This window comes from Mustela erminea, chromosome 6 (genome assembly GCF_009829155.1).
Source record: "Mustela erminea isolate mMusErm1 chromosome 6, mMusErm1.Pri, whole genome shotgun sequence".
In the NCBI taxonomy this organism is placed as follows: domain Eukaryota; kingdom Metazoa; phylum Chordata; class Mammalia; order Carnivora; family Mustelidae; genus Mustela; species Mustela erminea.
The window spans coordinates 132,761,888-132,780,686 of record NC_045619.1 but is presented as its reverse complement, the minus strand read 5'-3'; the positions used below and the strand labels follow the sequence as shown (position 1 = coordinate 132,780,686).

The 18,799-nt window shown below is 35.2% G+C and overlaps 1 protein-coding gene across 1 annotated transcript in view; it reads left to right on the top strand.

Moving 5' to 3' along the window:
- LOC116593634 (ankyrin repeat domain-containing protein 26-like) overlaps positions 1-18,799 on the top strand; it is a gene marked incomplete at its 3' end in the record, with an annotated part of 95,151 nt that overhangs the window by 65,413 nt on the left and 10,939 nt on the right. Inside the window, exon 16 of the mRNA XM_032347901.1 lies at positions 18,460-18,612. Within this exon, the coding sequence (XP_032203792.1) occupies positions 18,460-18,612 (153 nt within the window). The remainder of the gene's footprint in view (positions 1-18,459; positions 18,613-18,799) is intronic.

Below are 18,799 nucleotides of genomic sequence, written 5' to 3'. Positions count from 1 at the left end.
TGTAAGGTATACCTGTATTACTTTAATATACTTTTATATTGTAAAATGCTAATAGTGTTAATAGCTCTATCACCTCACATAATTATCATTTCTTTTTTAGCAACTCTTTTAGCAACTTCTAAATATATAACAGTATTATTAACTGTAATCACCATTCTGTACATTAGATCCTCAGATCTTACTCTTCTTGTAACAGGAAGTTTGTACCCTCTAGCCAATATCTACCCATTTCCCTCAGCTTCCTACCCCTGGCAACCACAAATCTATAAATGTGTGTTTGTTTTTTCAAGGTTCCATGAGTAAGTCAGATCATAGAGTATTTATCTTTTTGCGTGACTTCCTTCACTTAGCTTAATTCCCTCAAGGTTCATTCATGTTGTTGCAGATGGCAGGGTTTCCCTCTTTTTTTGTGGCTAAAAATATTCCATTGTAAGTGTATACCACATTTTTAAATCAGTGGATCCACTGATGGGCACATAGGTCGTTTCCGTGTCTTGGCTGCTATAAATAATGCTGCAGTAAATGTAGAGGGACAGATACCTCTTTGAGATACTGATTCATTTCTGTCAGAATGTTCCCAGAAATGGGATTACTGGATATTCTGATAGTTCTATTTTTTCGTTTGTTGAGGAACCTCCACACTGTTTTGCACAGTGGCTGTACCAGTTTACAGTCCTGTAACAGTGTGTAAGGATTCCCTTTTCTGTACATCTTTGCCAGTGGTATCTCTTCCCTTTTTGATGTAAGCCATTTTAACAGGTGTGAAGTGATAGATATATCATTATGGTTTTGATATGCATTTTCCTGATGAATAGTGATGTCGAGCCCATTTTTTGGTCCTGTTGGCCATTTGAATATCTTCTGAGGAAAGCTGTCTATTAAGATGCCTTGCCCAGTTTTTAATTGAATTGTTTTTTTGCTGTTGAATTGTATGAATTTTTTATATACTTTACATATTAACCTTTTTTCAGATAGTGTGGTTTACATATATTTTCATCCATTCTGTAGGTTGCATGTTCATTATGTTACTTGTTTCTGCTTTGTTTTTTAGATTTTATTTAAATTCAACTAACATATATTGTATTATTAGTTTCAGGGGTAGACTTTAGTGATTCATCACTTGCATGTAACACCTAGTGCTCCTCACAAGTGATGAGCCCACCACACAGTTAGACCATCTTCTAATGCCCACCACACATTTAGACCATCTTCCTGCCCACCTCCCCTCCAGCAGCTCTGTTTCTTTTCTCTAGTTAAGAGTCCCTTACGGTTTGCTTCCATCACTGTTTTTATCTTATTTTTTCCTTTCCTTCCCCTATATATTCAACGTAAATGGAACTAGAGTGTTGCTCATTTCTTTTGCCGTGCAGAAACATTGCTTGTTCCACTGTTTTTGCTTTTGTTGGTTGTACTTTTGACATCACATCTAAAATCATTGCCAACATCAATGTTGGCAATATCAGGGAGATTTCCCCCTGTTTTCTTGTAGGAGTTTTATGGTTTAAGGTTATATATTTAAGTCTTTAACCCAGTTTTGGTTAATTTTTATGAGTGGTGTAAGTTAGGGGTCCGGTTTCATTCTCTGCATGTGAATATCCAGTTTTCTCAGGATCATTTATTGAAGAGATTATCTTTTCTTCCTTGAGTGTGCTCAGCTCCCTCATCAAATTTTAGTTGACTACATCCATGGGTTTATTGTCCAGTTCTTGATTCTTTTTCTTTGGGTTTTGTGTTTTTTTCTTTTTTTTTTTTAATGAACGGTCATCCTATTTTGATTTTTATACCTTTGTAACAGTTTGAAAACAGGAAGTGTGATGCTTCCAGCTTTGTTCTTTCCCAGGAATTATTTGCTTATTTGGGGTGTTTTTTGTTCTATATAAATTTAAGGATTCTTTTTACCTATTTATCTGAAAAATGTCCCTGGAATTTTGACAAGGATTGCCTTGAATCTACAGATGGCTTTGAGTCATGTGCATATTTAATGTTGATTTTTCTAAGCTATAAATAATGAGTTATCTTCCTATTTGTGTGTCTGATGTTTCTTTGATCAAAGTCTCAGTTTTTAGTGTACATATCTTTCACCTCGTTGGTTAAGTTTATTCCTAAGTATTTTGTTCTTTTTGATGCTTTTGTGAATGGTAGTTTTAAATTTCTTTTTCAGATTTTTTGGGTTAATGTATAGAAATGTAATGGATTTGTATATGTGGATATTGCATCCTTCATCTTTGCTAGTTCCAACAGCTTTTTGGTGGTGTCTTCAGGATTTTCTATATGTAAGATCATATCCTCTGCAGACAAAGACAATTTGATTTCTTCTTTTCTGATCTGGATGCCTTTCATTTCTTTATCTAGTCTGATGTTGAATACGAGTGGTAAGGTGGGTGCCTTTGTCTTATTCTTGAACTTAGAGGAAAAACTTTCAGTGTTTTGCCACTGAGTATGATGTTAGCTGTGGGTTTTTCCTATGTGGTCTTAATTATGTTCAGGTATGATACTTTGGTACCCAGTTTATTGAGAGAGTTTATCATGAAAAGATGTTGAATTTTGTCAAATGCTTTTTCTGCACATATTGAGATGATCATGTAATTTTTTTCATTCTGTTAATGTGTATCAAACTTACTGATTTGATTTGATTGATTTCTATAGGATAATTTTGCTCAGTAAAGTATTCTTGGTTGGCAGTTCTTTTCTCTCAGCATTTTTTTTAAGATTTTATTTATTTGACACAGAGAGAGGGATCACAAGTAGGCAGAACAGCAGGCTGAAGAGAGGGGGAAGCAGGCTCCCCCCAAGCAGACAGCCTGATATGGGGCTCAATCCCAGGACCCAGAGATCATGACCTGAGCTGAAGGCGGAGGCCCAGCCCATTGAGCCACCCAGGCGCCCGCCCCTCTCTCTGCATTTTGAATATACAATCCTATTCTTCTCCTGGCATATAAGGTTTCTGCTGAGAAACTGCTAATAGCCTTATGAGGGCTCACTCGTAGGTGACAAGCTTCTTTTCTCTTGCTGCTTTTATGATTCTCTCTTTGATTTTGATTTTCGATGGTTTTATTATAATGTGTTTTGGAGAAAATCTCTTTAATTAGTTTTTTTGATGACTGAGCTTCATAAACTTGGATTCCAAATGTTTCCCCAGGTTTGAGAGTTCTCACCCATGACTTCTTTAAGCTTTATGTCTTTTTCTCCCTTTTGCTCCTTCTGGAACTGCAGTAATTCACATGTTGTTTCTTTTAGTGGTATCCCACAATCACATAGGCTTTTCTCATTCTTTTCTTTCTTTTTTCTTTCTTCTCCACTGATTGGATAATTTGAAAGTTCTAAAATTTGAAAACTTTAAATTCACAAGATTTTTTTTGATCCATTTTCCTCTCAGTGATTTTTTTTTCTCTCTCTCTTTTTAAAAACATTTTATTTTTATTTATTTGACAGAGAAAGAAAGATCACAAGTAGGCAGAGAAGCAGGCAGAGAGAGAGTGGGAAGCAGGCTCCCTGCAGGGAGCCTGATGCCAGGCTGGATACAAGAACCCTGAAATCATGACGGGAGCTGAAGGCAGACGCTTAACCATCTGAGCTACCCAGACGCCCCTTGTCAGTGATTTCTATTGCTTTTTTCCATTTCATTCACTATATTATTCAGCTCCAGAATTTTTTAGTTATTTTTTTAACTATTTCCAGCTCTTTTAAAAAATATATATTTTATTTATTTATTGAGAGAGAAAGTGAAAGAGATCAGGTTGGGGGTGGGACGGAGAGAGGGAGAGAGAATGTCAAGCAGACCTGGGGCTCAATCCCACAATCCTGAGGTCATGACCTGAGCTAAAACCAAGAGTCAGACACCTAACTGACTGAGCCACCCAGGTGCCCTTCCAACTCTTTATTAAACTTCTCATTTTGTTCTTCTAGTATTTTTCTCATCTTATTGAACTGGCTTTTTTTGTTTTTTAAGATTTTATTTGTTTGTTTATTTATTTATTTTAGAGAGAGCATGTGTGTGAGCCAGGTGAGTGGGAGAAGGAGAGGGACATGCAGACTGCACTGAGCATAAGTCCGATGCAGGGGTGGATCTCATGACCTTGCGACCATGACCTGAAACAGAATCAAAGGTCAGGCGCTTAACAGACTGAGCCACCCAGGCACTCCTGAACTGGCTTTTTGTGTTTTCTTGTAGCTCACTGAGTTTACTTAAAACTGCTATTTTGAATTCTTTCTTGGATAAACTACTGATCTTCATGTGTTTGAGATCAATTATTGGAAGATTATTGTGATCATTTTGTGGTATCATATTTCCTTGACTTTTTATATTCTTTGAAGTTTTACATTGCTGTCTTTGCATTTGAAGTAGTCTTTAATGACTACCTTTCCAGTGTATCCAAACCTGTTTTGCTTTGTTTTTGCTCTAGTGGTGTGCTGGAACTTTACTGTAAGAAATTTAGTTTTCCAAAAAGGCTCTCTCTTCAATGGGTGATTATCTAAGTGTGTTCCAAGGGCTCCCAGATGTGGTTGAGAGGAAGGGGCTGGAGCCAGTCTGTGGGCTATTGCTGGCTCTATAGCTGGGACTTTAGTGAGTGTGTCTGTTATCTGATGCATGGCTAGGCAAGAGTTTTCCTAGGTCCCTTGGTTTATGATGCTTGGTTCCACAGCTCCTACAAAGAGGTCCACAGCTGTTTTGTTGCCACAAAGACATTGTATTGTAATTGTATATTTATCAATCTTTGAAGCAAGGGATGTGCTTATATATGGTTGGACTTCATAACTGTTCTGTGAACTAATAAATGAATTGAGATGGCTAGCAGAATTTTACAAAAAACTGGTTTTTTATTCTTTACCAGTAAAATTATTAGAAAACATCAGTTTATTAAATCTTTTAAAAATATTTTAAAGGATTTTTTAAAATTTAATTTTTTCTCAGTGCTCCAATATTTATTGATTATGGACCACACCCAGCACTCCATGCAATTTGTGCCCTCCTTAATACCCACCACCAGGCTCAACCAACCCCCCACCCCAACCCCTCCAAAACCCTCAGTTTGTTTCTCAGAGTCCACCACTCTCATGGTTTGTCTCCCCCTCCGATTCCCTCCAACTCACTTTTCCTCTCTATCTCCCAATGTGCTCCATGTTATTACTTGCTCCACAAATAAGTGAAACCATATGATAATTGACTCTCTCTGCATGACCTAGTTCACTCAGCATGATCTCATCCAGCCCCGTCCATGTTGATACAAAAGTTGGGTATTCACCCTTTCTGATGGAGGCATAATATTCCATTGTATATATGGACCATATCTTCTTTATCCATTTGTCTGTTGAAGGGCATCTTGGCTTTTTCCACAGTTTGGGGATTGTGACCATTGCTGCTATGAACATTGGGGTACAGATGGCTCTTCTTTTCACTACATCTGTATCTTTGGGGTAAATCCCAGTAGTGCAATTACAGGGTCATAGGGAAGCTCTATTTTTAATTTCTTAAGGAATCTCTGCACTGTTCTCCAAAGTGGCTGTACCAACTTGCATTCCCACCAATAGTGTAAGAGGGTTCCCCTTTCTCCACATCTTCTCCAACACTTGTTGTTTACTGTCTTGTTGATTTTGGCCATTCTAACTGGTGTAAGGTTGTATCTCAATGTGGTTTTGGTTTGAATCTCCCTGATGGCTAGTGAAGATGACCATTTTTTCATGTGTCCATTAGCCATTTGTATGTCTTCTTTGAAGAAGTGTCTGTTCATGTCTCTGCCCATTTTTTGATGTGATTTTCTGTTTTTTGTGTGTTAAGTTTGAGGAGTTCTTTATTAGATCTTGGATATCAGCCTTCTGTCCGTAGTGTCATTTGCAAATATTTTCTCCTATTCCATGGGTTGTATCTTTGTTTTGTTGATTGTTTCATTTGTTGAAACTTTTTTTTCTTGAGGAGGTCCCAAAAAGTTCATTTTCACTTTTGTTTCCTTTGCCTTTGGAGACATGTCTTGAAAGAAGCTGCTGTGGCCTATGTCGAAGAGATTACTGCCTATGTTCTCCCCTAGGATTTTGATAGATTCCTGCCTCACATTGAGGTCTTTGATCCATTTCGAGTTTATCTTTGTGTATGGTATAAGAGAAATGTCGAGCATTTATTTAAGAGAGAGGGATAGAGAGTAAGAGACAGCATAAGAGGGGAGAAGGCCACTGAGTCAAAGGCAGTGGCTTAACCAACTGAGCCACCCAGGCTCCCAAAAACATTAGCTTTTGTTTTTTTTAAAGATTTTATTTATTTATTTGACACAGAGAGAGAGAGAGAGATCACAAGTAGGCAGAGAGAGAGGAAGGGAAGCAGGCTCCCTGCTGAGCAGAGAGCCCAATGCAGGACCTGATCCCAGGACCCTGGGGTCATGACCTGAGCTGAAGGCAGAGGCTTTAACCCACTGAGTCACCCAGGCACCCCCATTCCTTGATAATTTTAGATATTCAGTGCCTTTGATAGTATCATGAATGGTTATGGATTTATTAGGGACTTTGAATTATCTGGTTATATTTACTTAATATTTGTTTAGATTCTGGGGGATTGGGGGAAGATTTTATTTATCAATCTATCATAGATTATTACTTTTGGCTTATAAAGTTCTAAATTACAAAAGCTGAAGATTCCTGTACCAACAGTGTCATTGACACATATATAGTATACTCAATAAGTGTCTGTTTGGGAATAAACAGTTGAATGAATAAATGAATGCCCATTGATCAGCTTCTGTAGAAGAAGCAAATCTTGAGTTGTTTGAAAGTAGATTTTCAATATTGCCTACATATGTAGTCTTTTTATTTAAAAAAATGGTTAAGATTTATGAATTATTATTACAATTATAGCTAAAATTGGAATACTAATAGATTCATTTGCTATCCGATTACTTAAAAACACTTAAATATTACTTTCACCATATGCTGTAAAACACGTGTTTTGAAGGCACATTTCCTGGATTTGAATTCTGGGTCTACTCCTGACCACCTGTACTAGCTTTGGGAAGTTACTTTTTTCTGTGCCTCATTTTCTTCCTGTGTAAAATACCTAATATAATTACCTATGTTTTGTAAGATTGTTGTGAGGCTTAAAATAGCTTTAAAACATATGAAGTTTTCATAAAAATGCATAGTATTTACACAATAGATCCTCAAAATACTAATATCATGATTATTTAAAAAGGGTTTCTTCCATATCAGAACTTAACTTGCAGTTTCCAAATAGTTTTTAGAACCAGTAAAAGCTTTATTTATTGAAAATGACAACAAAAAATGTGGTATATTTCTTCGTATCAAATAATGCAAGTAATGTTATGATTTTCCTTTGCTCAGTTTGATCTGAATTTAGTGCTTTGTTAACATTATTAATAATATAGTTTAGATATGATTTAGATATTCCTTATATTTTAAGTATTTAATATTTGCCTGAAAAGAACTGTTTTTTTTTTAGATCTTCAAAGAAAACATCTAGTGACAAGGAAGAGGTAAATACATATATAGAAAATTTTTTCATTTATTAATTTTTAAATTTTTATTTTATTATGTTATTTTGATAAATAATGTTTATCAGGAATATTATTCCATGATATAAAATTACTTTAGGAAAGGTATAGTGAAAAAAGAGAAAATCTGCCTTTGTTGTACAGACATATACTTTGAAAAAGTTGTTCAGAAACACTAGCTATTGATAAAGGTCGTTTTGATAAAAATCAGTCCTTTTGAAAGTACCTTTTTTTTGCTCTTATAAAGAGATATGTGTATTTATCATCTCTCTACACTCAGTATATTTTATCAATATTCAGGGAACATTTTGAAGTAGTATTATTTATTTGTAGGTCAAAGAAACAATTGATTCTATGGATGACTTCAATGACTTAGCTTTGTCATCTGAAAGAATTTCGGAGGATTTCCACATGCCTGACTGTCATCATATGGCTTGCATGTTGCTAATTGAACAGCATGGTATGTATTGTAAAGGTCAGACAATTGTGTAAATATGAAGCCTTTGTATGTACATTACTATAGTAATATGTGCACTTCTTGTCTAGTGCTGTACCATACAACACTGATGTGTTATAGAGCTACTCATCTCAGAAATACATTTTATATGAAAATAGAGAAATGTTGAATACTCTTAGCAAAGAGCCATAATTTCCACTATACTTTTCATCATGGGAATGGCACACCTGATGTGTGTTAACTCTCCTCTTCTGTGCCTTCACCCAAGGTCAGGTTACCACTATATTTGTCCTAGAATACTGAAACAACCTCGGGACTGTTTTCCTTGTCATGCCTCCTCCCAGAATCTTGGTCTACTCTGCAACCATAGTTACCATATATTTTTTAAAAATTTATATTTCATCACGTGACCCCCTCGCTTAAAGCTTAGCTATTACTTCTCATCGTTCTGGGATGAAAGACCACAGTTCTCAGCCTCATCTTGGATTGTTTCATATCCTTCTGTCCATATCTCAGCCACTGTTTTAGATATTTTTCCTTACAATAGAGCTTTTTTCCCCTCAACAGCTTAAGTTAGGACAACTGCACATCTATAAAGTGTATAATTTGATAGTTTTGACATATGTATATGCATATGAAACCATAACTGTAATTCAGGCAGGTAAATAACCCTTAAGTCTCGTGTCTCTGTAATCCCTCATTATGAAACTGCCGAATGGTTTTCTAAAGTAGTTGCACCATTTTCAGTTCCCACCAGCAATGTCTGAGAGTTCTGATTTCTCCCTGTATATTCATGAACACTTAGTATTGTCAGTTTTTTAAATCTCAGATGTTCTGATGGGACTGTAGTATATGTATCATTATGGTTTTAGTATACATTTCCCTAAGAACTTATAATGTTGAGCATATATTTGTGGGCTTATTTGCCATTTGTATATCTTCTTTGAACTGTCCAAATCCTTTGTCATTTTAAAAATTGGGTTTTCTTACCTGTTGAGTTTTGAGAATTCTTTGTATATTCTAGATATAGTTCCTTTATCACCTGTATTTTTTTTTGCAAAGATTTTCTCCCAGTCTGTGACTTTTCATTCTCTCAGCAATATCTTTTGAAGAACAGTTTTTCTTTTTTGATGAAGTCCAGTTTATACTTTGTTCTTTTATGAATTTTTGCTTTTGGTGTTCCTATATGAGAAATCTTTGCCTAGCACAAGGTCAGAGGTTTTCTCTCTGCTTTCTTTTAGAAGTTTTGCAGTTGAATAACAAAGTTTTATAGTTTTAGGTCTTACATTTCGATCTGTGATCCATGAGATCTAGTTTGTATTCTTTTTTTTTTAGATTCTATTTGTTTATTTATTTATTTGACAGAGAAAGAGAGCATGAGCAGGGGGAATGGCAGGCTGAGGGAGATGGAGAAACAGTCTCCCAGCTGAGCAGAGGGCTGGACATGGGGCTTGATCCCAGGACCCGTGAATCATGACCTGAGCTGAAGGCAGCTACTTAACTGACTGAGCCATGCAAGTGCTCCCATTTTGAATTCTTTTTTATTTATGATACAGTGTATGGGTCCAGGTTTATTCTTGAACTTAGTAAGTTTACTTATTAGTTTTAGTGTTTATCAAACTTTTCTTTAACTACTATTTTACTAATTTCTTAAGGTGGAGCCAAAGGTCATCAGTTTGAGGCTTTTTTTCTTTTTTAGTACATACATTCAGTGCTATAAATGTTCATGTGAGTGCTGCTACTGCAGGATTCCAGAAATTCTTATGTGTTATATGTTCATTTCCATTCAGTTCAGAATATTTTCTAATTTCTTTTTTCTTTACTTCTTTGACCCAGGGGTTATTTAAAATTTTATTTATTTGAGAGAGAGAGAGAGAGAAAGGGAGAGCATGAGCTGAGAGGGGGGAAGAAGACTCCTCTCTAAGCAGGGAGCCCAATGTGGGGCTTGATCCCAGGACCCTGAGATCATGACCTGAGCTGAAGGCAGACACTTAACTGACTGAGCCACCCAGGCGCCCTGACCCAGGGTTTATTTAGATGTGTGTTAATTAGTTTGCAAATATTTGAGTATTCTCCAGAGATATTTTTATTCTTGATTTCTAATTTGATTTCTTTGTGGTCATAAAACACACTCTTATGACTTCAGTTCTTTTGACTTACTCCTCCTATTATAATTTATTTTATGATCCAGAATATCGTCTCTTTCGGTAAGTGTTCCATGGATGCTTGAGAAGAACAGTGGTGTTCAAGTCTACTATGTCCTTGCTGATTTTCTGCCTACTGAGATCTCAGACTATAATTGTGAATTTGCTTGTTCCTCTGAAGTTCTGTCAATTTTACTTTATGTATTTTGAACCTGTTAATAAATGCATAAACATTTAGGTTTATTATGCTTCCTTTAGTTGACTGTTTTATCATTATTAAATGAACTTATTTACTGCTGCTAATGTTTTTTGTTTTGAAATCTATTTTGTGTGGTATTAATGTAACCACTCAGGCTCAGCTTTCTTTTGCCCAGTGTTAGTGTGGTCTGTCATGTTTCTGGCCTCTTAACACATTTGTAATTTTTACATTTAAAATGCATTTTTTAATAGGTGGCAGATAGCTGGGTCTTCCTTTTTTATCCATTTTGATGTCTGCCATTTCATTGAGGCTTTTAGAGCATTTTCATTTAATGTGATTATTGATGTAGTCTATTTGAATCTGTCATCATGTTATTTGACTTCAATTTGTCCTTTCCGATCTTCATTCCATTCTCTTCTTTTCTGATTTCTTTCAGATTGAGCAAGTAATTTTTATGATTTAGTTTTATTTATGTGTGTGTGTATGTGTATGTATGTATTTTTCTTACTAGCTGTAACTCTGTAGTTTTGCTATTTTGGTGATTAGAGCCTAAAGTATATGACCTAAGTATCATAGTCCTCCATCTAGTAATGTTATAACAAATAATATGTCGTTTGAGAAAATTATAAAGGTTTACTTCCTTTTCTTCACTCCTAGCCAGATCCTTCTGGATCTGTGGGTTTGTAGTTTTCATTAAGTTTAGAAAGGTTTGGGCCATTTTTTCTTTTCTTTTTAAAAAAATATTGTATTCATTTTTTGAGAGAGAGAAGGAGAAAGAGAGAGAGTGCACGAGCCAGGGAGGAGTGGCAGAAGGAGGGGGAGAATCAGACTCCCCTCTAATCAGGGAGTCTAACACCGGGCTTGATCCTAGGACCCTGAGATCATGAGATCATGACCTGAGCTGAAGGTGGAAACCCACTGACGAATCCACTCAGATGCCTCCGTCGTTTTTTCTTCAAATATTTTTTCTTGTTCCTTTCCTCTACCTCTTTGGGGAACTGTATATTAGTTACTTGAAGTTTTCTCACAGTTTTCCTATGTCAAATTTTAGTCTTTTATTTTGAGCTGTCTAATATGTGTTTATTCCAATCCAGTATGTTTTTCATGTCTGACATAATTTACATCTCTGTAAGTGCTATTTGGTTTTTCAAAAATTAGCTTCTACGCCTCCACTTACCTTTTTGTGCTTTCTTTGGAGTTCTATCTCAGTTAATGACAAACAGTTCGATCCTTTCCCATCCTGCTCTTATGAATTGTTAGGTGAATCCAGAGTAGTGTTCAGCCTAGAGCTCATAATTCCCCACTGCTGAGGCACGACCTACTTAACTCTATTCATTGTGCTGCGGGTTATGAGTTTTTCCAGCATGGCTAATGGGGATAGATACTGCCCCTGGTGCCATGTGAGCTCCAGGAAGGGTTTCCTCTGCTCTTTCTAGATGGATCTTTCCCCCAGTCGCAGGAGATTTCCTTACGGCCATGCATTGGTTATTACTCTTCTGATCTCCAGGGTTCTTTCTTGGTTTGGTTTCTCCTCACCAGGGCTTTGACCTCTGATCTCATCTGTCTTGGTTTCACCAGACTCAGTTTCATCACCTCAACTCAGGGAGTCTGGTGGAGTTTATCAGTTTTTTCTCCTGTGTCATGGCCTGGAAATTGTCCCAAGGCAGTGAGCTCAGGTATGTGTTAGGCTAACTTCCTATGTTTTCAGGGATCATTGTCTTCATTGCCTGAATTCCTTTTCCTTGAAAATGATTGTAAAGTGTATTTTACCTGTTTTTGTTTGGCTTTTTTCAGGTAGGAAGATAAATCAGTACCTGTTACTCCATCTTGGCCAGAAGCAGATTGCAATAGAACTTTGGCACATGCTGTAGACTGTCTTTAATGCTCTCCTTCCTCGTTTGCTCACATGCTTCCTGCTCCTCCTTCATTTCTCAGAATAGTTCCTCAGGGAAATCTTCCCTTCTTACCATAGATCAAGTTATGTTATGTGATCATAGAACTCTTTTATTAGAGGAACTATCTGAATTTATAATTGTGTTCTCCTTTCCTAGACTTTAAGCTAAATAAAAGCCAGAGATCTGCAGAGCTTAGTGTAATATGTTTTGCTTTTTTAAAAAATTTTATTTATTTAAGAGACAGAGTGCATAAACAGGGGGAGGGGCAGGGACAGGGGGAGAAGCAGACTCTCCACTGAGTAGGGAGCCCAATGTAGAGCTTGATCCCAGGACCCTGGGATCATGACCTGAGTTGAAGGCAGATGCTTAACCAACTGAGACACCCAGGCATCCCAGTAATATATTTGATATTGAAATCATTCAATATATATTTGTTTAATGTATGAATGAGTGAATGTGAAAGCATACAGTCTTTTATATGCAAAAAGTACTCATATATTTTATTTCTTTTTCTTTTTTTATATTTAATTAATTTATTTGAGAACGAACATGACTGGGGGTGTGGGAAAGAACAGAGCAGGAGGGATGAAGGGTGGATAGAATCTCAAGCAGACTCTGTGCTGAGTGGAGCCCAATGCAGGGCTCGATCTGACGACTCTGGGATTATGTATGACCTGAGCTGAAACCAAGAGTCAGATGCTTAACCAGCTGAGCCACCCAGGTGCCCTATATATTTTATTTGTTTTTGTTTTTTCTCTGATGTAGATTTTGCCAGATTATTGAAAACCCAGAATGCGGTTCTTTCATATGAAAGACTAATAGAACTTAAAAAAGATCAATGTGAACAACTTAAAAGAAAAAATAAAGAAATGGAAAATATGGCTAAGGGACTACAAAAGAATCTATCAAAAACAAAAGAAATGATATCTAAGTTGGAGCTTCAAAAAATAAAATGGGAGGATGAACTCTGCAGTTTGAGGTATGATATCTTGGTTTTAAGGAAATACTTGTACTATTTACCTTGTGTGTGATTTTTTTTTAATAGGCTCCACACCCAATATATGTAGGGCTTGAAGTCAAGAGTGATATCAAGAGTCACATGCTCTACCAGTTGAGCCAACGAGGCACCCCTTGAATTATTTGCTTTTATCTACAGATGGGTAGATGTTTTGAAATTGCTAACTTACCTTGGATTTTATAGGGAAGAAAACTTCTTCAGTACTGTGAAAGTATGAGATTCTTCAAAATAATATAGCAAGTTCTTAACAGTGAATACTTTTAATAATTTAATGAATATTCCAAATCATAATTTTAATGACCATATAGAAATCCACCATGTGGAAACCTCATTATTTACCAAATTGAATTTTGGGTTTTTTACCCCCATTTTTCTATACTTTAATTAATGCTGTAAGGAATGTTTTTTATATAAATCTGTTTCTACATTTCTGGTTACTCAGAATAAATTCTTCAATGTAGTGTTGTTAAAGTATAAAAATTTTTAAAGAACATCTTTGATCCTATTTTTAAATTGTTCTCAGGAAATTTTATATTAATTTATATGCCCATCAACAGAGTAGAAAATGGCCATTTTTCTCAAGACAGAAAAAATTTTAAAAACTAGTTTTAAACATATACGTGATTAAAAGGTGAAATACAAAATGATTACTGCTAAGTTTTTCAGCATCTCTCTTATATGTTGATGAAATTAATTCAAAAGTCTATGCTGCAAGCACATATTACTCTTTATTATTTACTTAATATAGACCCTGTGTTGTTATAAAAAGAGTTTTCAAATGATTTATTAAATGGATAATAGGGGAAACCAATAATACATTATATGTTATGCTGAGTGAAATAAGTCAAGCAGAGAGAGTCAGTTATCATATGGCTTCACTTATTTGTGGAGCATAACAAATAGCATGGAGGACATGGGGAGATATAGAGGAGAAGGGAGTTGGGGGAAATTGGAAGGGGAGGTGAACCATGGGAGACTATGGACTCTGAAAAACAATCTGAGGGTTTTGAAGGGGCGGGGGGTGGGAGGTCGGGGTACCTGGTGGTGGGTATTATAGAGGGCACAGATTGCATGGAGCACTGGGTGTGGTGCAAAAATAATGAATACTGTTATGCTGAAAATAAATAAAAAATAAATTAAAAAAGAAAAAAAAAGATGTATAAATGTGTAATTTGAGTGTCACCTGTGATGAGAATTGGCAAGCTGTATATTTGAGCATTCTGTTATCTAAAACTGAAAATTTGCTATAGACCATTTTCTCCAAAATAATCCATATGTTTCTGTTATAGAGCTACAGTCCAAATTTGCATGTATAATCTTCAACAGAAGGCTTTTCACATACATTTTTTTAATTAATTTGTTTTTTTTAATTTTTTATATTTTTTAATTTATTTTTTATTTATTTTCAGCATAACAGTATTCATTATTTTTGCACCACACCCAGTGTTCCATGCAACCCATGCCCTCTATAATACCCACCACCTGCTACACTGACCTCCCATACCCCGCCCCTTCAAACCCCTCAGATTATTTTTCAGAGTCCATAGACTCACGTGATGCACCTCCCCTTCCAATTTACTCCAACTCCCTTCTCCTCTCTAACACCCCTTGTCCTCCATGCTATTTGTTATGCTCCACAAATAAGTGAAACCATATGATAATTAACTCTCTCTGCTTGACTTATTTCACTCAGCATAATCTCTTCTAGTCCCGTCCATGTTGCTACAAAAGTTGGGTATTCATCCTTTCTGATGGAGGCATAATACTCCATAGTGTATATGGACCACATCTTCCTTATCCATTCGTCCGTTGAAGGGCATCTTGATTCTTTCCACAGTTTGGCGACCGTGGCCATTGCTGCTATAAACACTGGGGTACAGATGGCCCTTCTTTTCACGACATCTGTATTTTTGGGGTTAATACCCAGTAGTGCAGTTGCAGGGTCATAGGGAAGTTGTATTTTTAATTTCTTGAGGAATCTCTACACTGTTCTCCAAAGTGGCTGCACTAACTTGCATTCCCACCAACAGTGGAAGAGAGTTCCCCTTTCTCCACATCCCCTCCAACACATGTTGTTTCCTGTCTTGCTAATTTTGGCCATTCTAGCTGGTGTAAGGTGGTATCTCAATGTGCTTTTAATTTGAATCTCCCTGTTGGCTAGTGATGATGAACATTTTTCCATGTGTCTGATAGCCTTTTGTTTGTCTTCATTGGAGAAGTGTCTGTTCATATCTTCTGCCCATTTTTTGTTATGATTGTCTCTTTTGTGTGTGTTGAGTATGAGGAGTTCTTTATAGATCCTGGATATCAACCTTTTGTCTGTACTGTCATTTGCAAATATCTTCTCCCATTCTGTGGGTTGCCTCTTTGTTTTCCTGACTGTTTCCTTTGCTGTGCAGAAGCTTTTGATTTTGATGAAGTCCCAAAAGTTCATTTTCACTTTTGTTTCCTTTGCCTTTGGAGACATATCTTGAAAGAATTTGCTGTGGCTTGTATCGAAGAGATTACTGCCTATGTTCTCCTCTAGTATTCTGATGGAGTCCTGTCTCACATTGAGGTCTTTTATCCATGTAGAAGAATGAAACTCGACCATTCTCCTACACCATACACAAAGATAAACTCAAAATGGATAAAAGACCTCCGTGCGAGACAGGAACTTCTCTTTTTAAATATTAACTAAATTATCTTTTCTAATGGAGGAGTAATTACGAGTATGTGGAAAAAACAATAATTTTCCATTCTTTCTTGAATAATTTCAAAATTCCTTTCCCTACTGTATCTCCCAGAGATGTCTCCCAGAGATACTAGTACTAAGCAGCATAATGCCTTTTTCATTGCTTCTTTTCAACTATATATATCTTTTGGAAGAGATTGAAGTGAGAAATTACAAACATGAGCCCTAGAAAGGAAAATAATTGGGAACATAGAAATTTCATTTGGATAATAAACCAGCATATGTGGCACCAGATCATAACATGAGCTTTTTATTGTTTACAAAACAAATTTTAAAATAAGTACATTTATTTGCAGATTTACTCTAAAACAAGAAAAACAAAAAAGAATAAATGCTGAAAGCTTATATGGAAAGATTCAGGAGGAAGCTAACAAAAAGAGAAGAGCAGTATAAGAAAGAAGTTGAAATGAAACAAGAACTTGAATTTAATCTTAGAGCACTAGATATAGAATTGAGGACTCTAAGAAATAATTTCAATCAGGTAAGTCTTTGATAAAAATTGCATATTTCCATCACTATTATTTATAATATCCCTTTGATTTAATGTATATTACTTAGGTATAAAATAGATAAAAAATTTAGTTTTATACTAATAGGAACTATGATATTTATAGCTAAAATCATTAATTTATTGGAATTCTTGGCTTCTCATATAAACCCTATGTATATTTTCTGAATGAAGGGATGGAGGGCAAATTGAAATAAATATGCATGTTGGCTATTTTTTAAAAAATATTTTATTTATTTTTAGAGAGAGAGAGCATGAGTAGGGGATGTGTAGAAGGGGAGGGAAAAGGAGGGATAAGAATCTCAAGCAGACTCTGGGTGCAGAGCCTGACTCAGGGTTGGATCTTAAAACCTTGAGATCATGACCTGAGCTGAACCCAAGAGTAGGACACTTAACCAACTGAGCTACCCAGGCACCCCAGTTTTGGATCTTTTATATTAAAATATAGGCTAAATCACCTTGAGACTATGATGGAATTAGTTAAGTGTTTTGTAAAGAAATTTTATTTCACATACTATATCTACCTGTATATCTATGACAAATTTAGCTGTCATTTAAATTAAAATTTGAGTTATTCATGTAGGATAAAAATCCTTGTATTTAAAAAGGCTACTTCTTTTGAACATTTTTTTAAGTTCTCTTAAGCTTTTACTTTTTTTATATATATTTATAAAATATAAAATAAAAATATATATATCATATATATAAAATATATGTATATATATGTGTTTATATATGTATATATGTATATGTATATACATGTATATATTCATATGTATATATATATTATATACATACATATATTATATATGTATATATGTATATATATGTGTTTGTATATCTATATTTTCTCCATGTATATATGTATATATATTTTAAAAGCCAACACTGCAAGCATAGAGGATTTTTAAAGCATGCATATTTTGAAATTGAGATTCAATTAAGTGGATTAACTTGACAGTTAGCTCCAGATTTCCCAAGTGAACTGAATAAAAAGTACAGTATATCAGTACTTTTTATACATATATACAAGTATATATTTATAAGTATAAATATATGTATATATGTATATACATATATACTTTTATATATGTATACATTTATGCAAACTATACATAGTACCTTTATATACATTTTAGGTTGGCATGATTTTATTCTTATTTATATAAATTTGAATTTTTAGTCTGAAATCATGTATCCTTATGGCCTTTTAATCCTTTGAAGGCCCTTCCTTTTCATTAAATCATAATTTGGGGCAATTATGATGAGCTTTAGCAAAACTATATTTGATTTAATCTTCCCACTGCTATTTATAATTTTTTAAGCAATTTTACAAATAATTTGCTCATTTCAAATCTCAGTTACTATCATTTGTGCCTAAGTTTATCCAACAGAAATAGAATTGTATCTCTGTAATTTATTAATTGGGCATTGGATCTCCATTTTCAGATTAATGAGGGGTGGCAGGATTCTTGTGTAGCAGGAATGGAGGTCAGGGAGAGTGGTGAAAGCCAGGTCATCTAGGGTCTTGAAGGCCATTAGAATGACTTCACTTATGTTCTGAGATAGTTATCTATTAAAAGGATTTGAGCAGAGGATTGAACATGTGAGGAACTCTGACATTAATTGAAGCCTCTAATAAAAAAGAAGGAAAACATTTCATACTGTAGAATTTACCAGTGTTAGTCCCACCTATATACCCACCTATATACCCATTTCTTTTTGAAGTCTCTTCAGTCGATTGGGAAGCTTTCGGAAAATTCACCCACAAGGAAAGGATAGTGGGGCTGAATTAATTAACTAAGTAACATAATACTGACTAGGCAGATAACATCTTTTTGTGTATTTAACCAAATTCATTAAACAGCCATAATGTGTACATGTTAGGAAAAGGAGATGAATCGATGTTTGTAGTGAAATTTTCCAAGTACATAGGTTAAAGTTATATATTGTTAACATATCTTAATAGTAAGATGATTTTATAAAACCAGTAACAGAAATGTCTTATTAGGTTTCTGTGAGACAACTTCAAGAAGAACTGGCCAATACCCTAAAAACACTATCTATGTCAGAGGCTTCACTGGAGGTGAAATCACGTTGTTGTACGAATTTAGAAGATGAGGTAAAAGACTTAAAGGAAAAACTGGCTCAGAGTAGGAATCAGGTATGTATGAAATGTAACATGTCAAGTTAATCTGTAGTTGGTTAAATAATATGAAGTGTTTTAGGATGCTTATTTCCATGGACCACTTCCTTCTCTTTTTCATTATAATTAATTTAGTATAATTTTAGTATCTTCACAATATACTTATTTCTTAAACTTTGACTTTCATTCTGTTATTTGTTTTATA